The sequence below is a fragment of the Falco punctatus genome (genome assembly GCF_963210335.1).
Source record: "Falco punctatus genome assembly, chromosome: 18".
NCBI lineage: Eukaryota > Metazoa > Chordata > Aves > Falconiformes > Falconidae > Falco > Falco punctatus.
Window position 1 is genome coordinate 3,597,095 of NC_137598.1, and position 20,848 is coordinate 3,617,942.

The 20,848-nt window shown below is 68.8% G+C and overlaps 4 protein-coding genes across 9 annotated transcripts in view; 3 read left to right on the forward strand and 1 right to left on the reverse strand.

Moving 5' to 3' along the window:
- Window positions 1–53: 53 nt before the first annotated feature.
- Window positions 54–5,941, reverse strand: NAB2 (NGFI-A binding protein 2). Of its 2 annotated transcripts, none has more exons than XM_080368341.1 (7): window positions 5,721–5,941; window positions 2,886–3,690; window positions 2,519–2,652; window positions 1,934–1,985; window positions 1,479–1,611; window positions 1,186–1,386; window positions 54–1,071 (listed from the first exon to the last, which is right to left on the reverse strand). In XM_080368341.1, exons 1-7 carry the CDS (start codon window positions 5,807–5,809, stop codon window positions 977–979), a joined length of 1,509 nt encoding a protein of 502 aa, XP_080224467.1. In that variant the 5' UTR covers window positions 5,810–5,941; the 3' UTR covers window positions 54–976. The 2 variants fall into 2 exon arrangements, with proteins under 2 accessions (XP_080224467.1, XP_080224466.1); XM_080368340.1 differs by lacking the exon at window positions 5,721–5,941 and adding an exon at window positions 4,184–5,081.
- Window positions 5,942–6,029: 88 nt separating this feature from the next.
- Window positions 6,030–11,413, forward strand: NEMP1 (nuclear envelope integral membrane protein 1). 5 transcript variants are annotated; one of them, XM_080368348.1, is made up of 10 exons: window positions 6,030–6,534; window positions 7,385–7,506; window positions 7,642–7,852; window positions 8,169–8,241; window positions 8,404–8,497; window positions 8,696–8,810; window positions 9,031–9,256; window positions 9,594–9,767; window positions 10,030–10,217; window positions 10,840–11,412. In XM_080368348.1, exons 1-9 carry the CDS (start codon window positions 6,213–6,215, stop codon window positions 10,214–10,216), a joined length of 1,524 nt encoding a protein of 507 aa, XP_080224474.1. In that variant the 5' UTR covers window positions 6,030–6,212; the 3' UTR covers window position 10,217; window positions 10,840–11,412. The 5 variants fall into 5 exon arrangements, with proteins under 5 accessions (XP_080224474.1, XP_080224478.1, XP_080224476.1 ...); XM_080368352.1 differs by having other exon boundaries at window positions 7,744–7,852; XM_080368350.1 differs by having other exon boundaries at window positions 6,030–6,516.
- Window positions 11,414–13,332: 1,919 nt separating this feature from the next.
- On the forward strand, window positions 13,333–20,767 carry MYO1A (myosin IA). Its single transcript, XM_080368322.1, has 28 exons — window positions 13,333–13,554; window positions 14,170–14,285; window positions 14,477–14,571; window positions 14,698–14,802; window positions 14,890–14,936; window positions 15,122–15,185; window positions 15,254–15,352; window positions 15,441–15,544; window positions 15,642–15,789; window positions 15,884–16,002; window positions 16,078–16,164; window positions 16,271–16,336; window positions 16,462–16,566; window positions 16,865–16,927; window positions 17,081–17,281; window positions 17,469–17,695; window positions 17,774–17,974; window positions 18,069–18,162; window positions 18,333–18,482; window positions 18,593–18,661; window positions 18,923–19,009; window positions 19,254–19,328; window positions 19,431–19,565; window positions 19,673–19,779; window positions 19,854–19,986; window positions 20,057–20,209; window positions 20,281–20,408; window positions 20,612–20,767. The coding sequence occupies exons 1-28, from the start codon at window positions 13,432–13,434 to the stop codon at window positions 20,733–20,735; spliced, it is 3,225 nt and encodes a 1,074-aa protein (XP_080224448.1). The 5' UTR covers window positions 13,333–13,431; the 3' UTR covers window positions 20,736–20,767.
- NACA (nascent polypeptide associated complex subunit alpha) overlaps window positions 15,877–20,848 on the forward strand; it is a 47,502-nt gene continuing 42,530 nt past the window's right edge. The window contains exon 1 of the mRNA XM_080368331.1: window positions 15,877–15,882. The gene's annotated coding sequence lies outside the window, so the exon portion shown is untranslated. The remainder of the gene's footprint in view (window positions 15,883–20,848) is intronic.

A 20,848-nucleotide genomic window follows, 5' to 3' on the forward strand; every position in this document is an offset into this window, starting at 1 on the left:
CCTAAGGGGGGGGGGGGGGGCCGGGGCTGGGCACGGCTTGCAGAAACGGGGGGAGGGGGGCGGCAGCACCACCCCGGTGCCCGTCGAACACCGCCTGCTTCGTGCTGGGAGGGGGTGCACACGTGTGCCACCCCACTGCATGTGTGACACCCCATGGCACAGGGACCATGCATGGCAGTGCACGCAGGTAATCGGGGGCGGGGGGGGGGGGGCGGAGGTGTGCTGCGGGGAGGCGTGCGGGGCAGGGGGGTGCGCGCTGGCACTGAGCTGTGGTTGCTGCGGGGGGGGGGTGGGGGGGTTGGTATTTACAGGGGTAACGCTGAACGTGAGCAATGCGGTGCCGCTGGGGGGGTGGGGGGTGGGGGGGCGTCGCAACGCGTGTGCACGGTGCGCCGGCACGTGCGTGCTGCGGGGAGGGGGGCTGGCGGCTGGAGCGTGGGCGCTGCGGGGGTGCGCGCGGGGCTGTTGCGCGCCAGCACCGTGTGCCCGGCGTGGGCAGCAGCGCTGACGCGGGAGCACGCGGTGCTGCATGCGGCTCACGTGCTGGTGGTGAAACGCTTGTCCCTACGCAGTGACGGGGCCGGGGGACACGGCTCGCCTGCCCGAAGTGGCCTGGGGGGGGGCGGGGGGGGTTGACACGGTTAGCACGAGGGGTGACGGCGGGGGCCAGGCAGCCCCGGCGCGGGCAGGAGGGGCTGTACAGTGGGTTCGAGTCCATCGACGGCTTCCCAGCCCCGGGGGGGGCGGCGGGGGCCCAGAGCCTGGCAGGGACAAGGGTATTGCTGCTGCGGGGGGGGCACGTCCCGCCGCGGCTGAGGTAACCAGAGCGTCGGTGCGGGAGGGGATGGGGGCCCTGGGGGGGCTGTGGCCAAGTCCTCGCCGGCTCCCTGCGCCCGGAGCGCTGCCGCCGCGCCACCAGCACCCGTCCCCCAGCACGTTATTGCTTCGTTAATGGTGGCGGGGGGCTGCGGGGGCCTCACTGCCGGCTGGTCTCCTGCTCCACCTTGATGGCGCCGCGGGGGGGCTCAGGCGGGGCCGGAGGACCCCGTTCCGCCAGCCCGTCCTCGAACTCTGCGGGGAGAGGGGGGAGACGGCGTCAAGGCTACCGTAGAGAGAAGACAGCCCGGCCCCCCGGCAAACCCCCACCCCACGGCAACCCCCCACCCCGGCCCGGTGGGGGCTCACCTGGTCCCGGGGGCTTCCCTGGCAGACAGGGGCTGAGCCGCCCCACACGCTCGTGCGAGACCAGCCGGGCCAGGCGCAGCCCCTCGTCCATCAGCGTCTGCTGGAGGATGTGGCGACTCCAGAGCCCATGGGGGGGGAGACCGAGGGGCACGTCGGGGGCCATGCCGGGCGGCGGCGTCAGCCGGGGACAGGCCCCCGCCGCTGGGGACAGAAGGGCAAGAGTCAGTGCCAAGGAGGGGGCGGCCACCACCTGCCCACAGGCACCCCGGGGAGGGGAAGGGACCCCCACTCACCCTGCAGGTGGCCGTCGAGGCTCTCCCCGGAGAGGCTGCCCGCGTCCTCCTCCAGGCTGGCTCGGTACGCAGCCCCGGGGGGCTCCGGCCCCACCGGCAGCGGCAGCAGCTCAGGGCGGCTCTGCTCTCCCGCCTGCCAAGAGCGCACGGGTAAGCACAGGGCACCACAGAGGGGTCCCATCCTGCCCGGGGGCTCTGTGCCACCCACCCCAGGGTGCCCGCGGCTGCACAGGCAGCACCAGCCCCACAGCCACCGCCCCGCAGCCCCTCGCCACCTGCCAGAGGCAGCGTGGGCAGCCCCGGGCACGCCGCGCCGTCCCACCCACGCGTGGGCGAGCTCCCGCCCACGCTCACAGGTGTGCACACCTGCACGTGCATGCGCACCCCACGTGCCTGCACCCCCACACACGCGGGTGTGGGCGCGTGTCCCCCGGCACCCCTGGGTGGGCACCCACCTCCTGCTTGAGCCGCTTGGCCGCGGTGGCTCCGCTCTCCTCGGGATGTGCCCTGCGAGGGGGGGGAGAAGGGGCTGTGTCAGGTGTGGGGGCGGCGGTGCAGGGGCCCCACGAGAGGCAGGGCCGCCCGGGCTCCCGCCACGCTGTGGGCAGTGCCAGCCACGGTGGCAAGCGTGGGCGGCCGCCCGGGCAGGGCGGTGCCATGGGACAGCGCGGATCCCGGCTTTGGCGCAGATCAAGCCGGGGGTGGCAAAAAGGGGGGAGCAGCTGGAGAGCGAAGGGAAAAGGCAGCCTGGCCACGGCACGCGGCGGGCAGGGGCTTTGGGGAAGGGGGCAAGGGATGGGGCGCCCCCACCCAGCAGCATCCCCCTCCCCCTAGCGCCAGGCATCCCAGCCATCCTCTGCCTCCCACACCCCGAGGTCAGGCAGAAAACACCTGACAAGATAGGAAGGAGAACTTGGCCCCGTGGGGTCCCATCCCCATCCAGAAGCGCTGGGTTGTGGTACAGCACCCAGGGGCGCAGAGGGGGTGACGGCCAGGCCCCCCTGCCCGGTGAGGAGGGGGTTTGCCAGGTCCAGGCTCACCTGGCGACCTTGAGCGAGGACAGGTAGGTGCTCTCCCGTGCAACCTGCCGCGAGAGCGAGAAGAGCTCGACGCGCCGCAGCAGCAGCGAGTTGTCCCGTAGGCAGAACTGGGCGGCCGCCTCGTTGATGATGAGCTGGGGGCAGAGATGAAGCGTGAGCAGGGACGGCAGCGCCCACGCGACCCCACGGCAAAGGTGATGCTTGGGTCTGGTGCCACCTGGGCAGGAGCAGAACCCGGCTCCCACCCACTCCATGCGGGAGCCCCCACCGCAGCCTCCTCCCCAGGTCAGAGCCTGACACCCCCCACCACCTCCAGAGCCCCCGCCCCCCCAGGACCTTCCAGCGCGGACCCCACCGTGCCGCCCACCTCGTGCAGAGTGAGCTGCTTGCCCTCGCGGCGCCGGGCCTCGCCACGGCCGTAGATTGCGCTGTGCCGGCGGATCTCCTCCTCCTTGTGCCGGTCGCCATCCTCCAGCTGGAAGATGTGCCCCACGGCCTTGGCCAGCTTCTTGTTGAGCTTCATCAGCGCCCGCAGCTCAGCCTCGCCGCCCCGGGGGCAGCTCTGCAGCAGCCGCTCCACACTCTCCGCCACCGTCCGCGCCAGCTCCGGCTCCAGCACCTCCGTGCCCACCGGCTGCTCGCCACCGCTCCCGCCCGGGGAAAAGGGGGGACCCCCCGGCTCCTCATCCCCGCCTCCCTCCGACTCAGGGGTGCTCCTCCCCGGCCACGGCGGGGCCGCCGACGGTGACAGCTTCTCCCCCGGCTCCGTGGGGCTCCGTGCCGGGGGCGTCCCGGTGCTGCCGCCCCCCTTGCCCACAGCCTCGCTGGGGCTGGTGTGCCCGTTGCTGAGCGCCTTGCGCCCACCGGCCTCGGAGAGCTTGAAGAGGGGGATGCTGCTGACGGGCACGGCCGAGACCGGCTGGCTGAAGAGCCCGGGGTTGGAGGCCCACTCGCGCAGGGCCTTCTGGAGGCGGCGGACGTGCAGGGGCTTGGTGGCCATGCCCACCAGCGCCATGATCTCCAGGAACTCCTCCTCGCCCGCCTCGCAGAGCTGCTGCACGTCGTCCCCCCCTTGCTGGATGAAGGTCTCGTAGTAGCCCAGCAGGTTGGCGCGCTGCAGCACCCGGTACAGCTGCAGCTCACCCAGCGTGCGGGGCAGGGCCATGGCGAGCCTGCGGGACAGACGGATGGGTCACGACACGGGGGACAGACGGACACGCAGGAGAAGCCCCCTCCCCACTCTCTGGCCCGGGGATACGGGGTGGTGGGGAGGGCGGGGGGGCAGCACCCCAGGGTGACACGGGGTGCAAACCCCACGGGGCGCCCAGGCCCACTCGTGCTCCCCGGGGTGGGATGGACCCCACAGCCACAGCTCCCTCGGACACGGCACAGACTCGAATGCCCCCCCCCCTCCCCTCCCCTCCCGGTGCCGTGCCCATCCCCCTCAACCCCCAGGGCCCCCGAGTGGGGCCGGACCGTCCGGGGCTGCCCCAGCCCCTCCCCATCCCCGACGGCGCGGAGCCGGCGATGTGCCGCTGTCCCGGTTCCGCCGGAGCCATCCATCCCCGGTTCCCCCGCCCTGCTCGGTGCCCCCCCACCCGTGCCCCGGACCCATCCCGGTGCCGCGGTCTCCCCGACCCCCCCCATCCCCTCCCGGCCGCTCACCGCCGGCTGGAGCCGCCTCCGGCCGCTACGCCCGCCCCGTGCGCGGCCGCCGTGCGCTCCGGGGGGGCGGCGGGGGCTCCGGGGACAGCGCCGGGCGCTGGGTCCGGTGGGGGTGGGGGGTCCCGGGGCTCGGGGGTCCCACGGCCGGGCCGGGCGCGCTCGCTCCGCCGCGCCGCGCCGCTTCTGCGGGCCGCCCACACGGGCGGTACCGTGAAATAGCAGCGGCCCCGGCTGCGCCGCGGCGTGGGAGGCCCCGTGGGCGGATCCCGCGGCTGCCGCCCCCGCCGAGCGCAGCGCGGGCGGCCGCGGCGGGCGGGGGGCAGCGGGCGGGGGCGGCGGCACCGGCCCCCCCCCCCTCCCCCCCACCGGCCGGGAGGCGCAGCGGCAGCGGGGGGAGCGGGGACCGGCGCCCCGCTACGGCGGCACCGGGGGTCCCGCAGCGCGGGCAGCTTCTGCCGGGGGGGGGGGGGGGGGCAGCGGGGAAGGGGGCGGGGGGGACACGCGAGGCGCCGGGGGGGGGGAGGCAGCACACTCCCGGAGGAGGAGGGGACGCGGGGCCGGGGGTCCCGCCGCCGGCCCTGCAGGTGCCCGGCCATCGCGGGGGCTCCCAGCACCCCCGGCTGGGGCACACGGGGCCGTGCACGCGGGACCCTCCCGCCCCCCCTCCCCGGGGTCCAGCCGGCCGTGCTCGCAGCATCTCCAGTTCCCGTAGCATCCCGGCCCCGTTACCCCGCCGCTCTCCCGGGATATCCCCCTCGGCCCCGGGTGCCAGAGCCCGCTGCGGCCTCAGTTCTGTTCCCCCCCCGCCGGTCACCGGCAGGCAGCGGCTGCCATCGATAGGCTCCAGAGTGAACACCCCCACCCCCACGGCGCAGGCCTTGGCCCAGAGCAGCGAGAATGGGAGCGGAGGGACAAGGTTTCTCAGGTGCTGGGGGGGGGGCCACGCCGAAGCCCCCCACCCGCAGCACCCCGCCCCCGCGGGAGGGTCACGGCCCCCCCGCCGGCCCTGCGGGGCTCAGCGCTATTTATACTGCGGCTGGTGAGACCGGGCGCCTGGCGTGGATGCAGCCGCCCCCGCGCGATCCTGCCCGGGGCTGGAGCGGGGGGGACATGGCACGTCTCCGGCGCTGGCAGGGGACAGCAGGGGCTCCCCCACGGGCACGGTCCCCGACGCGGGGGTCCCGCTCCTCCCAACTTGATCCCCGCCCGGCCGCCCCTCCCACGCCCCCCACCCCCACCCCGCGACCAGGCGTCCAGCGCGGCGGGGCCGTTCCCAGGCCCGGCTGCTGCCCCCGGCTGACGCACATCCTCCGCCCACGGCCCCGCCGCTTCCCGGCTCCGCCGCCCACGGCCTGGGGGGGGCTGCCCGAGCCCGCTCCCCGCCCACGGGCGGCCGGCGCACCCGGCGTCCTGGCGCCCGCCGCCCCACGGGGAGGGACCCGCGCGGGGGGGAGGTCACCCCCCCTTTCCCGGGGATGGCGGCGCCCCGCGCCTCCCCGCTGCTCCCCCACGCTGGGGGAAGGGACGCGGCCCGTACCGGGGAGAAACGGGGGGACGCAGGGCGGGCACGGGGCCCCCCCGCGACCGAGCGGAGCCTTCGCCCGTGGGATGCAGAATTCCCCCCATCCCCCCTCTGCCGGGGGTCGCCCCGGCCCCACGGGACACCCTGGGCTGCCCCTGGCCCCAGGCGGGGCCCCTTGTCCCGGGCCCGGCCCCGCGGAGCCCCGACCCGGCGCGGCCACCCAGCCGGCGGGGAGCGGGACCGGGGGCGGGACCTGCCGCTCCCCCACGCGTGGCCCCTGCATAAAAACAACGTGAGACCGCTCCCTGATAGGAGGAGGCGCTTGTCAATCAGGCGGAGTCCGAGGGGAGTTGGGAGGGCGCGGCGGGCCGGGCCTGTTCTCTGATAGGCTGAGGGCCGTGCCTATCAGGGCCGTTACTAAGGCTGGGCTCGAGGTTGCCACGGGCTGGGCGGCCCTCCGGTTTGAATGGCGCGCCCGTCGGTCATCGTAGAACCAAAGGCGGAACCATGGCTGGTTCCTGCCCGCACTACGCTGATAGGCTGCAGGCCCTGTCAGTCAACACGGCGGGGGCCGCGACAGTCCTTCCGATTGGTCAGCTCGGCCGTCGCTCGGCGATGACGCCACGCGCACGCGCCGTTCTCGTTGGCTCCGCCGCCGTCTCAGCGGCCGTTGCCGAGCGGGCGGAAACGGAAGTGGCTGGTGCGGCCGCGGCGGGAGGGATGAAACCGGCTCCGGGGCGGCAACGGCTCTTGGCGACGCTGGTGCTGCTGCTCCTGCCGCTGCGCGGCGCAGGTGTGCGGAGCGGCGCAGGTGTGCGGAGCGGCGCAGGTGTGCGGAGCGGCGGCGGGACCGGGCGGGGCGGCGGGACCGGGCGGGGCGAGGGCGTCACGTATCACATGGCGGTGCGAAGGGAGGGGGGGCAAGGGGCTCCAGCCTGGGGTCGTTGCCTCCTGCGGCGGCAGAGGGCCGACCCCGGCCGGGAGCGGGACAGCTGACGGCGGCACTGACCCAGCCGGGCCCGGGCAGCGGCCCGAGGGGGCTCCGGTGGCCCCTCCGGGGGTCGGGGAGCCGGGGCTCGCACAGGGGGAGCTGCCCGGTGCAGCCGAGGGCCTTTCCTCCCGCCCCACGCATCTCCGGTCCGAGCGCAGCCCCCCGCCCCGGCCAGCCCTTCCCGGGAAGCCGCCGGGTGTTTCCTCTGCATCCCCGGGCGAGGGGCCGCGGCTCAGGGCTCGGTGCCCACCCGCCGGTCTAGGGGGAGCACACGGCACCGCCGGGGCACGGCACGGCACGGTGGCCGTGGGCAGCTGCGGCCCGGTGCTGCGGCGCAGGGTGCTGGGGACCGGGCTTCCAGCGTGTCGCCGGGCGGACCTGCCGGAGTGGCCGGGCCCGCCGTGGGATGCGGGAGCCGTACGGGAATTCCCTGAGATGGAGCCGGCTCTAGAACGAGGGGTGACGCTGGAAAGGGAGCAGGGGGGGAGCTGGTGCTGCCGCGACAGCGCCAGGAGCAGCGTTAGCCAGGAAAGAACAAGGCAGAGGAAGGGCTTGTGTCTGGAGCACGCCTAACTGGGGGGTCCGGGATGGGAAAGTGGACCCGTGTGTTGTGGTGGGTGAAGTGGGTGGGAGCAGGGGCCTCTCATTCCGTCTGCGTTATGGAATCCCTTTGCTCTGTGTCGCGCAGATGCCGAGGAGTCGGTCATCCCACTCCGCGAGGGCCAAACTTACCGTCGTGCAGCTCCTCACCACTTCTGCTACACCAACACGCGTGTCCCGCAATGGCACGACATATGGACGAGGACACAGGTGAGAGGAGAAGGCAGGTCCTCTCCAGTCCCTGTCCCGGAGACCCAGTCATCTCCGGGTCCTGGTCCCGGGGGCTGGGCTGAGCCCCTCCGGCGGCTGCAGCCATGCCCCCGTTTGCTCCCCTCCCCTGCACAGATCCGGATCAACAGCAGCCGGATGATCCAAGTCACTCAGGTGGACAGCGAGGAGAAGCTGAAGCAATTCAACATGTGGAACGTTGTTTTCTCCTTCCTGAAGGAGAAGCTGAATGACACTAGCATCGATGTGGATCTCTACAGCAACAAAACCTGCCTGAAAGTCGAGCTGCTGGAGGCTGGCACCACGTACTGCGTCACCCTCTTTCGACGTACGTCTCCTCCGTGGCGGGGGCTCCTGGGGTGGGAGGTGGTTCTGGCTGCACCAGCACTGTCGGGGGGCAGCAAGAATGTGGCCGAGGGAGCTCGTGGTCTGCGTGCAAACTCCTTCCTGGGGAAGAAAAATGGGCTTGCAAAGGGAAGCGTGTCTTTGTCTGTGGGATGTAAGGGGGGAATTTAGGTCACTTGTCGGAGGTTTCCCTGGGATGCTGCCCCTTCCCTGTCCTTGTGACTATGTGGCAGGCTGGAGCTCAACCCGGAGAGCCCCGTGCCAGCGTTCATCTCAACCTGGACTCGCTCTCTTCCCAGGCTTTGACCCTAAGCTATTCCTGGTTTTCTTCCTGGGACTGTTCTTGTTCTTCTGCGGGGACGTGCTGAGCAGGTAAGTCGCCTCCTTTCCCCTGTGAGCTGGGGACGAGGAGGGTTGGGTGGGCTGTGCCTGGTTGGCTCTGCGGGCTCTCAGGGGGTTGCTCCCAGCAGGTGTGTTTGTGCACAGGCATCCGTGAGCTGTAAAACACCTTGTAAACGCGTGTGATCTTTGCAGGAGCCAACTCTTCTACTACTCGGCTGGGATTAGTTTCGGCTTGCTGACCTCGCTGCTTATCCTTGTCTATGTGATGTCCAAGGTCATGCCCAAGGTGAGTGTCAGGCTGTCTCGGAGCGAGAGACCTCGCAGCCGTAGCCCTTTCTACACCTGTACAGTTATTCTGGTGAGAGTGCTGGGCTACATGGCCCTGGGGTACCGGGTTGTGGGTCTGGCTTTGCGTGGAGCAAAATGCAGGAGGTAGCCGTGGCTGCCTGCTGCCTCTCTTTGAGTGTCCCATCTCCTCTCCTAGAAAAGCCATATTTACTTGCTGCTGGCAGGAGGCTGGTCCTTTTCCCTGTATCTTCTTCAGCTGATCTTCAAGAACCTACAGGAGATCTGCAAGTCCTACTGGCAGTACCTCCTGGGTAGGTGTGAGCCCTTCAGACTCACCAGTTCACCAGTCTGTGTGTCTCCTACTGGCGCTGCAGCGTGCTGGTGGAAAATGCTGAGGCTTTCTGCCCCCCTCGTTGCTGCAGACACTGCCCTTGTGCTCCTGAGAGAGGTGGGCTCCAGCGTGGCAGATGCTGCTCAGCCAGCTCCTGTCAGCCAGGCTGAGCCCACTAGTCTGTGTCCGCTCTCCTGCAGGCTACCTGCTGCTTGTGGGCTTCGTGAGCTTCAGCGTGTGCTACAGGTACGGCCCGCTGGAGAACGAGCGCAGCATCAACCTCCTCTCCTGGGCCCTGCAGTTCCTGGGCCTGTTGCTGATGTACACGGGCATCCAGATCTATCCCATCGCCTTGGCCTTGGTGATCATCGCCATCTGCACCAAGAACCTGGACTACCCCATGCAGTGGGCCTTTGCTGCCTACAGGTGAGGACTGCAAGCACCCCGGCTTGCTCCTGATTTCCAGCCGTTGTTGGGCCTGGATGAGCTGCTAGATGGAGTCTGTGGTGCAGAACCAGGGCATTTTTGCTGGGGTTTGGGCCTGGGGGGATGTACCCGGGGGGAGTGGTGTCCCTCTTTCCCTGGGGTTGGTGCAGGGGAGTGCCCTGCTGCTCCTTGTGGCTGGGAACCTCGCTCCGGAGGCCGGAGGGACGTGCTTCGCTCCTCCCGCTGCCAGCTCTGACCCAGCTGCCCTCGGTGCTGGGCCTGCGCCAAGGTCCTGCCCCGGCTGGGTGGGCAGTAACTGGTGCCACTCCGCTGGCAGGAGACTGCAGAGTGCCAGGCTGGGGCCGAGCCCCCCTCGCCTGCTGACGGAGGAGGAGTACCGGGTGCAGGGTGAGGTGGAGACACGCAGGGCCCTCGAGGAGCTTCGAAGCTACTGCAGGAGCCCAGATTTTTCTGCCTGGACTGCAGTCTCCCGCATCCAGTCTCCCAAGAGGTAACGTCCCCTGGCAGCACGCTCAGGGTGGCTGGCCTGCATCTCTGCGCTTCTGAAAGCCGGGGGTCGCTCCGTGCTGTCGCATCGGGCTTTAGAGTTAGGGAAGTGGAGGCACAGAAGCTCCGTGGTGCGCGGAAGCAGGGTGTGCCACGGGGGAAGGACAGAGAACACCCAGTCCTGGCGCTGAAACGCTTCACCCCAGCTCCCTGTGTGCCAGGGCCTCACCGGAGGCACAACCGGCTTCTTTGTGGCTTCTTCCCAGGTTTGCTGACTTTGTGGGGGGCGCCTGTCACATCACCCCCAACGAGGTCTGTGCCCACGAGCAGGAGTACGGCCTGAGCAGCATGTTCTTTGAGGACCAGCTCTTCGAGGAGGATGATGATGACAACTCCTTTGATGGGAGCGACATCAGTTACTCCTTGACCCACAACCACCTGGATGCTGATTGAGGTCAGCTGCCACAGGCCCAGGGAGGTGAGGGGCAGAACCGCTGCTGCTTCCCCGCTGCCCTGACACCTGCAGAGCACAAAGCCCCGTTTTCTGGGGAGAGCTGGCGCGTCTGCCTGCCAGCACCCCCGATCTCACCCCGAGCTGGCTGCAGCAGAGCTTGGTGGGAGGACAAGGGGGGGTTGACACCCTCATCTTCCCCAGGCAGCTCCTGCCAGGCTAAGGCACGAAAGCTTTTGTCAGCACAGCCCTGAGTGGTGCAGAGGAGATGCAGGGAGTCGGGCTGGGCTGGGGACCGCAGGGCAGGTGAGGACTGGGCTGCTGACAAGATGTGGGATGCTGGTCCTCTCTTGAAGGTGGACTGGAGCCACCTTGGCTTTTGGCGTGGGTGCTTGTGAGCTCCCAGTGCACGAATTGTAGGGGCAAGGACCTCCTCTGCAGGCCTGGGTGCTGATCTGGCTGCTGGAAGCAGCCTGCCTTGTCCCTCAGCACGGCTACTGTGGCCAGCAGATGGGAGCCCCTCTTCCCCACCTGCTGCCTCTGGGCTGCGGGGCACCCCAGTCCTGCCAGTAGCGTCTCTGCCTGCCGAGGTGGGGACGGAGCGAAAGGTCTGTCTTGCATGCAGATGCCTGCAAGGGTGACGTGCACAAGAGGAACTTTGGACCTGCGTGCTCAGCATCTGCCCGCTGCCAGGCTGCCGCGGGGAGGGAGCAGGCAGCAGACGACCTGCTCCTCTTCCTCCTGCTGTTACCAAAGATGCCAAAGGGCACAGCTGGTTGGACTGTGCCTTTGCCTTGGATACCAAAAACCCCAGCACATCCCTCGTGGTGGGGCTGGGGCTCAGCTGGCCCTGCCGTGTGTGTGTCATGGAGCTCGGGAGAAGGCAGCTTGGAAGTCCGTTCGGTGCCCCGCGCGCTCGCTCCGCTCCCCCCGGCTGCTGTGTCCTGGCAGAGGCTGTGCCCAGCCTCCCTCTTCCCCTGCTTCTGCCTACCGGGCGCTCCCTGGGCTGAGTGTGGATGTGCTCCTTCCTCCCCGCTTCGCTGGCACCTCCCAGTCCCCTTGGAGTTGCTACACTCTGCCTCTACCCTGCTGTTACATGGGGATGCACCGCGCTCCCTTCCCCGCTGGTGCGGGCAGGGGAGGGGGGGGTGTCCCTGCCAGCGTTCCCACTCCCTCCCCCACAGGTCCTGGGCCTTGCCAAAGCGTGGAGGGGGAGGGGATGCCCCGATCTATGCAACTTTCCAAGCAATAAAGCTGCCCTCGGGCAGCCTCGCTGTCCCGGGGGCCGGGGTCCCTGCGGCCAGCCCCCACCTCGCCCGTGCCCCTGCCAGAGCTTTTGCCGTTGGTTTGTTTCTGTTCCAGGTTTACTGCCCTGCTCTTGCTCTGCTTCCCTGCCTGCTCTGGTGGGAGCAGCCTCTGTTACTGCATCCCCTCTGCATGTTTCAATGATTGATTATATTTTTTAATAAAGATGTATTTTGTAGGTAACGAGTCTCATTTGTCCAGCCCCTAGGGCTCCATCCTCGGCTCTCTCACCTGCCTGTGGGAGCTCTTGCTCTGCCAAGGATGCTGCTGGTGCCGGGGGGTGGGGTGGGTGGGCACAGAATGGGTCCCTGGGTGCTGGGCTCCCTGCGGCAGCCCCGGAGCAAAGGCAGGACCATGGCCACGGATCTCTGGCCCTGGTGTCTTCTTCCCTCGGCGCTCCCAGCTCCACCGGGCCCTGCACGTCACCCCCCTTTCCCGCAGCCCTGGGAGGAAGCTCGCGTTGTTTGCTCGGCTGCAAGTGAATTTCTCCGCTTGTTCCTGCTCCCAGCTGCTGGGCCGGGCAGGGGAGTGCAGCGGTGGCGGTGGTGGTGCAGCTGGGCTGGGACCCTGGGCTGGGCACGGGCTGGGGGCTGCCGGAGCCTGAGGCTGCTTCCCAGCTGGCTGGCTGCTTCGTGCCTCAGTTTCCCCGTCCGCGATGGGCGCGGTGCCCTGAGGGAGGGCCCTCCAGCCCCCCGCCCCCGCGTGGGCTGCACCGGGCCAGTGCTGGGTGCTGGGCTGGGCTGAGCACCGCCGGCTCCCAGGCAGCCCCAGTGGAAGCCACTCCAGGAACCGCTGCTGTGCGACTGGGAGGTGAGTTGTGGACCCCTCTGCTCCCAGCCTGAAGCACCTGAGCACCCCTGCACCCTGGGGCTGGCCGGGGGCACCCTGGCACCGCAGGGAAGACTGGGGTGAGCCCGGGGCTGCCCTGGAGCCCTGCGGGGGGGCTCTTGCTCTGGCTCCCACTCATGGGTGCACACCCTGGGGTCCTGCACCCAGCAGGACGGGGGTCTTGGGGCCAGTGCCCTGTGCAGAGGGAGGCTCTGCCACCTTCTCCAGTGGCTGCAGCTCCTGATGGAGCCATCTCCATCGCCCCGCTCACCCCATCCTTCCCCACCTCCTCTCTCGTGAACTTTCCCCGGGCTCCGATAAGCGGGGCTGGGTTTACAGCCCTGTGCCCGGGGTTGTAAAGCGAGGGTGAAGGTCACCCCGGGGAACAAGGCTGGAACGTAAAGGACAGGTGAAGGACAGGTTGAACGTGGGGGGGGAAAGCAGCATGGTCCCTCGTGGGAGCCCTCGGGTGCTGCAGGGCTGTCGGGGGGTCTGGGCTCCCCCAGCCCTCTCAGCCTGCCCGTTCCCCGCTCCAGCTTCCCCCTGCCAGGAAGGAGGGAGGAAGCAGAGGCTGAATTCATCCCTGCCCCAAGAACAGGATCCAGGTGTCCATGTTTCCTGGCCGGGCCCCCGCTTCCCTCGCAGCGGTGGGCAGGAGCTCGGCATCCTGCCCCACTCCCACCCGAGCCCCCATCCCCACCACGGGGTCCTGGGAGCCCCGGGAAGGAGCCCTCTGTGCCGCTGCGGGCGTGCGGCTGCCTTGTCCCCTGCCACCGGGGTCTGCACCCAGGCAGGGTGCCTGGGGGAGCTGGGCACGGCAGGCTCAGGGAGCAGCTGGCCAAGGGCTGCATCCTGCCCTGCCCAGTGCCAGGCTCAGCCGGTGCTTCAAGCCTTGCTGCGCACCTCAGTGGGTCTGTGCCCCTGGGGGCTGGGGCACCCTGCTCCATGCTGGGGCCCTTCGGAGCTTCTAAGGGTGGGGGGCAGGGGCTGCTGAGGACTGGGGGGTGTTTTGAGGAAGGGGCTGTGTGTCAGTGGCTGCAGCCCCCTCTCTGCTCTGCCCCAGCTGCCCCGGAGCCACCCAGCCATGGAAGCCACCACCTCGCTGCTGGACGCGGCGGCAGTCGGGGACCTGGTGCTGCTGGACCCGCTGACCGAGGGGTCACTGCTCCACACGCTGCAGGAACGCTTCCACCGCAGCGACATCTACGTGGGCACCGGGGCAGGGGACTGGGGGGGAGGGCAGGGGGGCTGGGTGGAGCAGGATATGGGGTCTGGGGGGTGGGAGTGGCAGGGAGTATGGGGGGAAGCAGGACATGGGGTCTGGGGAGTGATGGGAGGGCATGGGGTCTGGGAGGAGCAGGACATGGGGTCAGGGGGTCGGAGTGCATGGGGTCTGGGGGGACCCAGACGTGGGATCTGGGCGGGGGGACAGGAGGACATGGAATCTGGGGGGAGCAGGACATGGGGTCTGGGGGGGATGGGTGGGCATGGGGTCTAGGGGGAGCAGGATATGGGGTCTGGGGGGGAGCAGGACATGGGGTCTGGGGGGAGCATGACAGAGGGTCTGGGGGGGGGATGGGAGAGCATGGGGTCTGGGGAGGAGCAGGACATGGGGTTGGGAGGGAGCAGGACATGGGGTCTTGGGGGGGGACTGGGGTGGGGCACAGGGTCTGGGGCGGGGACCAGTGGGGGCACAGGGTCTGGGGTGCAGAGCAGGGCATGGGGTCCATGGGGACCAGTATACGGGCTCCGGAGTGGGGAGCACCGGGATCTGGGCTGGGTCTCCCCGGCCCCGCACCCACGCCGCCCTGCTCGCCCGCAGACGTACATTGGGAACGTGGTGATCTCGGTGAACCCGTACCGGCCCCTGCCCATCTACACCCCCGAGAAGGTGCAGGAGTACCACAACTGCAACTTCTTCGCTGTGAAGCCCCACATGTGAGCACGGGGACCCCGGCAGCCCCGCGGGGACCCTCGGTGCCCCCAGGTCCTGCCCAGGGCCTCAGCCATGGGCGACCCCGAAGCTTCAGGGTCTGGGGGATTCTGCTCGGGGCGGCTTACAGCCATAATGGGAGCTCTCGGTGTTTCCTGAAGCCCCCAGACTGCTCCAGCCCCCTTCTCACCCCCAGCTACGCCATTGCTGATGATGCCTACCGCTCGCTGCGGGACCGGGACAGGGACCAGTGCATCCTCATCACTGGCGAGAGTGGGGCTGGCAAGACAGGTAAGAGGCGGGGGTGCTGCCGGGGGCTCGCAGGGCTGTGAGGGGCTCGTGGGATGGGTGGGCACAGCCCCAGCACCCACGGCCCCGGCACCCACGGCCCCGGCACCCACGACCCCTCACTTGCAGAGGCCAGCAAGCTGGTGATGTCCTACGTGGCAGCTGTGTGCAGCAAAGGCGCGGAGGTGGACAAGGTGAAGGAGCAGCTCCTGCAGTCCAACCCCGTGCTGGAGGGTAAGTGTCCCGCGCCCCACATCCCACGCCCACCCCAGGGCTCGGCGCAGCCCCCGCACCACGCTGTAACCCGTCCTCCCGCCACAGCCTTTGGAAACGCCAAGACCGTCCGCAACGACAATTCCTCCCGATTCGTGAGTGACCGGGGAACTGGGGCGGTGGAGCCACATCCCGTGGGGAGTGGGGCCGGACCCTGCCGGAGCCATGCAGACCCTGATGGGACTGGAGGCACCGCAGGAGATGGGGATGTGGACGTGGGGCGCAGAGCTGCTGCCCCCTCACTGTGCCCCCCTGCCCTGACCCCAGCCCCATCCCTCAGGGCAAGTACATGGACGTGGAGTTCGACTTCAAGGGGGAGCCCCTGGGAGGGGTCATTAGCAACTGTGAGTACCGATCGCCCGTGCAGGGGGTCCCACCTCGTGCACCCTGTGATGCTGACCCCTGCTCACAGACCTGCTGGAGAAATCCCGCATCGTCCGGCACGTGAAGGGCGAGAGGAACTTCCACATCTTCTACCAGCTCCTGGCTGGGGGCTCAGTGCAGCTGCTCCGTAGGTCCAGGCTCCCCAGCACAGGGGGTTGGAGGGGGCTGGGGGGCTGGGGGGGGCCATGGCTGAGCCACCTCCTCGCCCCTGCCAGAGCAGCTGAAGCTCCGCCAGGACTGCCGGCACTACGGCTACCTGAACCCGGAGAGCTCCAGCCTGCCCGGCATGGACGACGCAGCCAACTTCCACGCCGTACAGGTACTGGTGGCTGGGATGCTGTGAGACTCCCCCTTCCACCCCTCCAAACAGCCTGAGGCCAACCCTGTCACCCTGAGCTGCCTTCATCTGTCCCCAGGATGCCATGAGGGTCATCGGCTTCTCACCTGCCGAGGTGACGGCGCTGCTGGAGGTGACGGCTGTGGTGCTCAAGCTGGGCAACGTGCAGCTGAGCAGCAGCTACCAGGCCAGCGGGATGGAGGCTTGCAGCATCGCTGAGCCTCAGGGTAGGGCCAGGGGTGGGGACAGGCCTGGGGCAGGTTGGGGGGTCCCCCCCTCAGCCCCCCCGCTCAGTCCCGGCACTGCTGCCTCCCCGCACAGAGCTGCAGGAGATCTGCAAGCTGATCGGGCTGGACCCCAGCGTGCTGGAGCGGGCGCTGTGCTCCCGCACAGTGAAGGCACGGGATGAGATGGTGCTCACCACCCTCAGTGTCCCCCAGGTGAGCGAGACCATCCCCTGATGTGGGGTCAATGTCCCCGAGGAGCCGGCACGAGCCCCTCTTCCCTCTCCCCAGGGCTACTACGGCCGGGATGCGCTGGCCAAGAACATCTACAGTCGCCTCTTTGACTGGCTGGTAAACCGCATCAACACCAGCATCCAGGTAAGTGCCCGGGATGACTGGCACCGGCCCCCCATCCTGGACAGGGCCCTGGACCCCCACCCCACATGGGGCCAGGACACAGCTCAGCACCCTGCTGTCTCCCCAGGTGAAGCCGGGCAAGCAGAGGAAGGTGATGGGCGTCCTGGACATCTACGGCTTCGAGATCTTCCAGGTGAGTGCAGGGCCCACCTGGAGCAATCCTGCTGCTGGGCGGGGGGGGCTGGGGGAAGTGGGTGGGACATGGGGCAGGGCTGGGGGCTTGGGCACGACCTGCCATGCAGGACCTTTCTCTTACAGGACAACGGCTTCGAGCAGTTCATCATCAACTACTGCAATGAGAAGCTGCAGCAGATCTTCATCCTGATGACCCTGAAGGAGGAGCAGGAGGAATATGTCCGAGAGGTACCCCCGGCCCGTGCCAGTCGGGCTGGATGTGGCCCCTCTGCCTGTGCTGGAGCACGGCCCCAAGGAGGGGGAAGTGCTGGAGACGGCTCTGCAGCACGTCCCTCCCTCCCCCCGCTCCCTGCTGGGAGTAGGTTCAATAGCAGGAAGGTAGGGAGGGATTCGGGATCCTCGTCCCCATGGCCGGACGTCCGGTTCCTGCACCACATCAGCTGGGGGGTGTCCATGGGGCAGGGTCTGGGCAATCCATGTGCCACATGTCAGGGAGTCTGGCTGTCTGACCCCCATCTGCTCCCAGGGCATCCAGTGGACCCCAGTAGAGTTTTTCGACAACACCATCATCTGCAACTTGATCGAGAACGTGAGTTGGACCCAGTGCCAAGGTCCTGGGGTGGGGTCCCGGCTCCCCCCAGCGCAAGTTCGGGCTGAGCAGAGCCCAGAGCAGCCCCAGGTTGATGGAGCCGCTGCTCGGGGCCGGGGCTGGTTTGGGATGATGGTGTCCGTCGTGGTGCAGAGCAAGTGCGGGATCCTGGCCATGCTGGACGAGGAGTGCCTGCGGCCCGGCGTGGTCAACGAGGACACCTTCCTCACCAAACTGAACCAGCTCTTCACCACCCACAAGCACTATGAAAGCAGGGAGACCCAGAACGCCCGGCACGTCATGGACACCAGCCTGCCACCGCAGAGCTTCCGCATCCACCACTATGCCGGCAAGGTCTGCCAGCAGCCACGGGCGCCCTCAGCCCCGGCATCCCCAGGTCCTCTTCCCACCTTTGCTTGGGAGATGAGGGACTGGCCTGGGAACGGGCATGGAGATGCTGAACCACAGCCTGCTCGCTCCTCCCTCCCTGAGCACAGCCACTGCTCACCCCACCGAGCGCTGACCCTGCTCCCACACCCAGGTGACCTACAACGTGACGGGCTTCATCGAGAAGAACAATGACCTGCTCTTCCGTGACCTCTCACAGGCAATGTGGGCTGCCCGGCACGAGCTGCTGCGCTCCCTCTTCCCCGAGGGAGACCCCCAGAAAGTCTCCCTCAAGCTGCCCCCCACCGCAGGCTTCCAGTTCAAGTCCTCGGTGGCGATGCTGATGAAGAACCTCTACTCCAAGAACCCCAACTACATCAGGTACTGGCCCTGGAGGGAGCCCCAGCCCTGGCTCTAGCACCAGCAGGACCCCCCCCAGCCCACCACTGCCCTCCCCAGGTGCATCAAGCCCAATGAGACCAAAGCAGCCATGCTCTTCACGCCGGAGCTGGTGCTGGCACAGATCCGGTACCTGGGGCTGATGGAGAACGTGCGGGTGCGGCGGGCAGGCTATGCCTTCCGCCAGCTCTACAGCCCCTTCCTGCAACGCTACAAGATGCTCAGCCCCCGCACCTGGCCCCGCTGGGCCCGCAGCGACAGGTACGAGGCCGAGCCAGGCTGTGGGCGCATCTGGTGGCCCCCCCCGGGCCGGGGGCTGCGGGGCTCTGAGCTGCCTCATCTCCCACCTGCGCAGGGAGGGGGCCGAGGTGCTGCTGGCGGAGCTGGCGTTCCCCCCTGAGGAGCTGGCGTATGGCCACACCAAGATCTTCATCCGCTCACCGCACACCGTGAGTCTGGGAATGGGGCAGTTGGACTGCCGGGGGGGAAGCCCTACAGGTCCCTGAGCCTCACTGGTGGCCCCAAGCCTGTCCTGGGGGCTCCTGGGTGATGCTGCGGCTCCTGGCTGGGGGTTCCTGTCCCCGCTCGGTGCCCCAGCACTCGCCCTGCCTGTCCCCAGCTCTTCGACCTGGAGAGGCGGCGCCAGGAGCGCGTGTCCCAGCTTGCCACCCTCATCCAGAAGACGTTTCGGGGCTGGCGGTGCCGGACTCAGTACCAGCTGATGCGCAAGAGCCAGATCATCATCTCCGCCTGGTTCCGGGGCCACAGGGTAAGGAATGGGGGTCCTGGCCATGCTTCCCCTGCCCACTCCTCACCCCCTGGGCAGGGTCCCCTGGCTCTCCTGAGCCCCCTGGCTTACCCCACCTCTCCCCACTGCAGCAAAAGAACAAGTACAAGCAGATGAAGCGATCGATACTGATCATCCAGGCATACACACGGGGCTGGAAGGTGAGGGCTGGGCACCCCGAGGCCACGGGCTGCGGCCAGCAGGTCTCCAAGCGCGGGCAGCATGGGCAGCACAGGCAGCGTGGGCAGTGGGGTGGGGGGTGTGGGGCAAGGAGGGGCCAGGGACTCAATGTGCCCCATGTTGGGACCAGAGTCATCTCCCCTCCCCATCTTCCATCCTTCTCTCCTGCCTTGCTCCCTCTCGCTCCGTATCTGTGTGGGTCTCCCCCTGCCTCGGGCTCCCTGGGCTTTCGCCTCCCGCAGTCTCGCTGGCTCCTCCGGGAGCTGAAGTGCCAGCGCCACCGTCACGCAGCCGCTGCCACCATTGCCGCTTACTGGAGAGGGTACCAGGTAACGGGGCCAGCCCCACCGCGGGGCTGCGTGCCCTGCCCGCTGCCTCTGTCCTGCTGTCCACACCGCTGTGTCCGGGACTGTCTGTCTGTCTGCCCACCCTGCCTCCTGCCCACCCTCTTGGGCCGGAGCAGCTGTCCTCTCCGCTAGGGTCAAATGGGGACAGGGGAAGGGACACCCGTGTCCCATGGGGGCTGGTGGCAGGAGGCCCTGTGTCCCCGCTGCTGATGGCCGTCTCCGGCAGGTCCGCAGGGCGTACCGGCGATATTTCCGCTCCGAGGCCAGCGCCCGCCTGGCCAACTTCATCTACCGGCGGCTGGTGAGCGGGGCCGGGGGGAGAGGGGGCACAGCACCTCCCCACCCCCACCCCTGGGGCTGGACCGGGGACCTCCCTGACCCCCTACCACGTTGCCGCCACCAGGTGCAGAAGTTCCTGGTGGGGCTGGGGAAGAACCTCCCGCCGCTGTCGGTGATGGAGCGGACCTGGCCCCCGGCACCATACAAGTTCTTGGCCAACGCCAACCAGGAGCTGCGGAGCATCTTCTACCACTGGAAGGTGGGAGCAGGTGGGGGATGGGAAGGCTGGGGGGGCTCCGGTTGGGACCTTGAGTGCCTCCGCAGTGGTTGTCTTCGGTGACACCAAATTGCTCCGTCCCTCGGCAGTGCAAGAAGTACCGGGAGCAGCTGACGCCGCAGCGCAGGGCCCTGCTGCAAGCCAAGCTCTGCGCCAGCGAGCTCTTCAAGGACAAGAAGACGCTCTACTCCAAAAGGTGCCAGGGCTGGGAGCTGCGGGGGGTTGGGGGGGCTGCACAGGGCAGCACAGGCTGACAGCCCCCACCCCCAGCCTGCAGCAGCCCTTCCAGGGCGAGTACCTGGGGCTGACGCAGAACCCCAAGTACCAGAAGCTTCACGCCATGACCAAGGACAAGCTGGTGATGGCCGACACCGTGAGGAAGGTGAACAGAGCCAGCGGCAAGGTGAGCCCCCTCCCCGTCCCCACCGCGGTGGGAGGGCGTGCGGGGCTGCGCTGACACCCCCCCCCCACAGACGGTCCCACGCCTGCTGCTGCTCACCACCGAGCACCTGGTCCTGGCCGACCCCAAGGCCGCCCAGCCCAAGACCGTGCTCAGCCTGAGCGACATCCGCAGCGTCTCCGTCACCCGCTTCTCTGACGGCCTCCTGGCCCTGCACATCAAGGAGGTACCGGGGGGGTCCCTGGGGGAGTCAGGGGGTCTCTGGCGGGACTGACCCCCCCCCCCATCTCTCCGCAGACCTCCACGGGGGGGCCCAAGGGCGACTTCTTGCTCATCAGCAACCACCTCATTGAGCTCATCACCCGCCTGCACCAGACCCTGATGGACACCACGGCCCAGGGCCTGGGCCTGCACATCACTGACCAGTATGGGCGGGGCAGGGCGGGGCTGCCAAGGGCGGGGCTGGCAGGGCGGGGTCATGGGGTGGGGCACCAACCAGAGGGCCCTGATTGGCTGCAGCAGGCAGCCCCTGAGAGGTGGATGTAACGAAGGCAGCTCATTGGGCAGGAGGTGGGGTGGGGCTGGGCGTGTCCCCACTCCACCCCTCCATCCTGCCCACCCCCCCCAGGTTCTCCACCCGGTTTCAGAAGGGTGACGTGGCCATCACCGTGGTGGAGTCAGACAAGGCGGACAGCAACGGCCCCGTCTGCAAGAAGCGGGGCAGCAACAAGATGGTGGTCCTGGTCCACTGAGGAGACCCCTGTCCCCCACCAGGACCCCCACCCACACACTAGCACCCCCACCCACCCGCCTTGTGTCATCCCCCTGCCCCACTGGGTCCTTGCACCACCCAGGAATTGCTGCA

Bases quoted from the DNA above. Each gene is read 5' to 3' on its own strand.
- NAB2 (XM_080368340.1), bottom strand. From the start codon at position 4,779: ATGGCCGGGCACCTGCAGGGCCGGCGGCGGGACCCCCGGCCCCGCGTC. The intron at 1,986-2,518 runs GTGAGCCTGGAC...CCCCCCTCGCAG, and splicing joins TCCTCGCTCAAGGTCGCCAG to GGCACATCCCGAGGAGAGCG. The intron at 1,387-1,478 runs GTGAGTGGGGGT...TTCTGTCCCCAG, and splicing joins CCTCGACGGCCACCTGCAGG to CGGCGGGGGCCTGTCCCCGG.
- NEMP1 (XM_080368349.1), top strand. From the start codon at position 6,213: ATGGCTGGTTCCTGCCCGCACTACGCTGATAGGCTGCAGGCCCTGTCA. The intron at 7,507-7,641 runs GTGAGAGGAGAA...TCCCCTGCACAG, and splicing joins ACATATGGACGAGGACACAG to ATCCGGATCAACAGCAGCCG. The intron at 9,768-10,029 runs GTAACGTCCCCT...GCTTCTTCCCAG, and splicing joins CGCATCCAGTCTCCCAAGAG to GTTTGCTGACTTTGTGGGGG.
- MYO1A (XM_080368322.1), top strand. From the start codon at position 13,432: ATGGAAGCCACCACCTCGCTGCTGGACGCGGCGGCAGTCGGGGACCTG. The intron at 16,928-17,080 runs GTGAGTTGGACC...GTCGTGGTGCAG, and splicing joins TCTGCAACTTGATCGAGAAC to AGCAAGTGCGGGATCCTGGC. The intron at 18,662-18,922 runs GTGAGGGCTGGG...CGCCTCCCGCAG, and splicing joins CATACACACGGGGCTGGAAG to TCTCGCTGGCTCCTCCGGGA.